This window comes from Erythrolamprus reginae, chromosome 6, assembly GCF_031021105.1.
Source record: "Erythrolamprus reginae isolate rEryReg1 chromosome 6, rEryReg1.hap1, whole genome shotgun sequence".
Taxonomy (NCBI): Eukaryota; Metazoa; Chordata; class Lepidosauria; order Squamata; family Dipsadidae; genus Erythrolamprus; species Erythrolamprus reginae.
This window is the reverse complement of record NC_091955.1, coordinates 97203927-97207519: the sequence shown is the minus strand read 5'-3', so window position 1 is coordinate 97207519 and position 3593 is coordinate 97203927. Positions and strand designations below refer to the sequence as shown.

The following is a 3593-nucleotide window of genomic DNA, read 5'->3' as shown; positions in this document are numbered from 1 at the left end:
AAGTCTATTAGTAGGTGGCTTAAGGATTGTATCTCTGAAGCCTATAAGGCGGGAGGGCATACTCCTCCAGACGGGATACTAGCTCATTCAACCAGGAGCTCAGCAGTGTCAGCGGCCTGGGCAACTCAGGCGTCCATCGAAGACATTTGTAGAGCAGCAACCTGGTCAGCGCCTACTACGTTTATTAGGCATTATAAGGTGGACTCCTTTGCTTCTGCGGAAGCAGCTTTTGGTAGGCGAGTCCTCCAGAAGGTGTGTGTTTCTCCAAAGTCCCTAGTTAGACCTTCTCCCTCCCATGGGCCTTGAGAGCTTTGGTATATCCCATGTTGGACTCTCCTTCCAGATGCAGTGGAGAAGACCCGTTGTACCTACCTGAACGGTCTTCTCGATGCACTGGAAGGAGAGTCCAAACCCACCCGGTAGTTGAAGGTTCGGGACTCCGGAGGTTGGGTTGTTGTTGTTGGGTTGTTGGATTGTTCAATAAATTTGGTTATCCTCTTTCCTTGGTGATTCGTTTTTAAAACTGAGGCTCATGGGAGACTGTTGGGGCGGTGCCTATTTATTATGTTAATTTTTTACTCAGTCTCTACCAATAGGATTGGTTAAATACCCATGTTGGACTCTCCTTCCAGTGCATCGAGAAGACCGTTCAGGTAGGTACAACGGGTCTTTTGGTCCATGACGGTCCCCTGAATGCCTCTGCTAGCAAAAATAGAGCTCGGGAGGGCCCCCATGTGGGCTCTGTTTTTGCCCACGATGACCTCCCGCAGCCCTCTAACAGCAAAAACAAAGCTTAGGAGGGTCATACACTGGCCTTCCGGGCTCAGTTTTGGGCCGCAACAGCCTCCCTGCAGCCCTCGGACACAGGCGGGGGTTGCCAATCCTGCCGCTACTGGTGTGCTATGCGCGCAGCTTCAGGTGACTGGTAGGTGTGTGCGCGTGCCCCAGTGAGATCTTGCTTTTGCACATGCACAGCAAGTAAAATCTCATGTGGGGACGTGCGCAAATGTGAGATTTCAGTGACTTTTTTTGCTTCCACACATGCACAGAAGCAAAAAATCACCCAAATTACACACACACCCTTGTGAGATTTTGCTTTCTGTGCTTACACAGAAGCAAGATTCAATTGAATTCAATTTATTCGATTTGTATGCTGCCCTTCTCCATAGATCTCGCTGGGGCATGCTTGCACGCCCACCATACAACCAAAGCTGCATGTGCGGCTCAATTTTTGCTACCACTGCAGCATCCTTATCCATACCGGTAACACTGCTCTGACAATGAGAACGGAGCTTGGGAGAGCTACACGCAGGCCTCCCAGGCTGTTTTTGGCCGCGATGGCCTCCTGCATCCCTCTGCCAGCGAAAACAGGCTGCATTTTTACCGGCAGAGGACTGCAGGAGGCCACTGCGACCAAAATCAGAGCCTGGATGAACGACGTCAAAAGCTGGCCATGCCCACACCCCACTGGCCCGAGATCAAACACAATCCTGATGCAGCCCTCAGTGAACTTTGAGTTCGACCCCACTGCTCTAGATCATCCCGAAGCCCCCTTAAATACCAGCCAAGAAAGGAGACGGGCACCAAAGTAATCTCTTAGTTTCACTTTTTGTGGCATTGGCATTCAGAGGGCCACATCCCGAGGATGCAACAGAGAGAAGGCACCGTTCTTTCGGAAGAAGCTGTCGGTGCAGGTCTTGGCTGTGGGGGCCACGTGGGAGGCGGCCATTTTTCCTGGAAGACACAAATGGGGAGGAGACACAAATGTGAGGAGAGAAAAATAAGAGGGAGTTGTGTGGCCCCTTTGAGGTGAAAGTCCTTCCTCTAAGCGGGCCTGAGAGACCCAAGGACCATGATGGCGAACCTACGGCACACCTGCCATAGGTCGCACGCAGAGTCATATCAGAAGGAACGCGAGTCTTTGCCATGTTTCATCTCCAATGTGCACCAGCTGATTTTTGGTCTTGGGAAAGGCCGTTTCACCCTCTGGATGCTTCAGGGAAGCTTCCTGAAGCCCCAGAGGCAAAAAGAATCACCCAATGGGCAAACCAGAAGTTCAGGAAAAATGCACTTCCATTTTGCTGTTGTGCTGTTTTTTGCCCTCCGGAACCTTGAGGGAAGCTTCCTGAAGCCCCCAAGTGCAAAAAACAGCACAATGGGCAAGCCGGAAGTGCATTTGTGAAGCTTCCAGTTTGCCTGCTGTGCTGTTTTTTGCACTCTGGGGCTTCCTTGAATCCTCCAGTGTGCAAAAAACAGCATTTTCCTGAACTTTCGGGGGGGGTTTCCAGAAAGGCCTGTGTACACGCGTGGGAGGCAGTGTGAATGTGTGGAGAGGGAAGGAGTGTCAGCACGTGCATGCACACTAGCACACTCTCACACACCCCTTTTGGCACGCAAACCAAAAAAGGTTCACCATCACGGCCCTATTCCCTTTCCCACCCAACCACTCACCCATCTGCCAGCCGTAGCTGAAGTTGGTGGTGATAGGGAAAGTGTATTTCTCTTCCGGCGGGACGAGGAGGCGCAGTTTCAAGTAGCGGTAACGTCCTTCGTTCTCGTGGGAGATGCCCTGGTAGAGAAGGTTGCGCACTTCACGGGGAGCTGGTTTCATCTCCATCTCCAGGAGGGCCTGATCGAGCCCGGTCAGGTCACGTTGGCGAGCCAGCTTGGGAGGAGGAGGAGGAAGGGGTGGAGGGGGAGAGCCAGGCTTGACCGGAATTGGGGGCCGGACGGAGGGCAGGCGGAGAGTAGTATCCTCTGCTTTCTTCCGGCGTTCGCGTAGGCTCTCCTGCTTGGCTTTGACCAAGGCCCCGTACTTCTGGTGCCAACCGTAACGGAGCATAATCTCCTTCTCATATTCTTCCTTCCAGAAGTTCTGCTGAAGGGTGTCCATGTTGAGTGGACGCGCCATGTCTGAGCGGGACGAGAGGGTGGCCCTGTGCGGCTACCCACAAGATCTATCTGACCGGGATCACAAATGTTGGCTTCCCTTCCTGAGCCTTCTTCTCGTAGCGGCATAGAGACAACCCGCCGGTCGGTCTTCCTTTCGGCTGTTAAGGGTGGAGCTTGATGTCCTTGTGGGTCTCCAGGGGTGGTAATCAAATTTGGTAAGCCAGCTACTTCACAGCTGCTGTCACAGCCTCTTGTGAGGTCACGGCTCCCCCACTCCTGGAGTGAGACAGAAGAGGCAGCCCACCACCCCCGAGAAGCTCAAGCAGGAGGTCCCAAAATCTAGAGCCTTGGTGGTGCAGTGGTTAGAGTGTAGGACTGCAAGTTACTTCTGCTGATCACCGGCTGCCAATAGTTTGGCAGATCGAATCTCAGTAGGCTCGTGATTGACTCAGCCTTCCATCCTTCCCAGGTGGGTCAAAGGAGGACCCAGATTGTTGGGGACAGTAGGCTGATTCTGTAAACGCCTTAGAGAGGGCTGTCAAAGCAGTGTGAAGCGGTATATAAGCCTAAGTGGTAATGCTAATCATGGCGCCCACATCCGGAGCGGGTCCCTCGAATTGGCTCAGGCTGCCTTTTTTCCCTTCTTGGTAGCCAAGCCAAGCCTTGGTCTGGAATGATGGATGAGGCTTCCAGCTTGAGCA

General features: G+C 52.9%; 1 protein-coding gene across 1 annotated transcript; it reads right to left on the bottom strand.

Moving 5' to 3' along the window:
* Window positions 1-1624: 1624 nt before the first annotated feature.
* Window positions 1625-2911, bottom strand: SPMIP1 (sperm microtubule inner protein 1). Its single transcript, XM_070754536.1, has 2 exons — window positions 2452-2911; window positions 1625-1734 (listed from the first exon to the last, which is right to left on the bottom strand). Exons 1-2 carry the CDS (start codon window positions 2909-2911, stop codon window positions 1625-1627), a joined length of 570 nt encoding a protein of 189 aa, XP_070610637.1.
* Between the last annotated feature and the right edge of the window lie 682 nt (window positions 2912-3593).

Bases quoted from the DNA above. Each gene is read 5' to 3' on its own strand.
- SPMIP1 (XM_070754536.1), bottom strand. From the start codon at position 2,911: ATGGCGCGTCCACTCAACATGGACACCCTTCAGCAGAACTTCTGGAAG. The intron at 1,735-2,451 runs GTGAGTGGTTGG...TGTGTCTTCCAG, and splicing joins CAGCTACGGCTGGCAGATGG to GAAAAATGGCCGCCTCCCAC.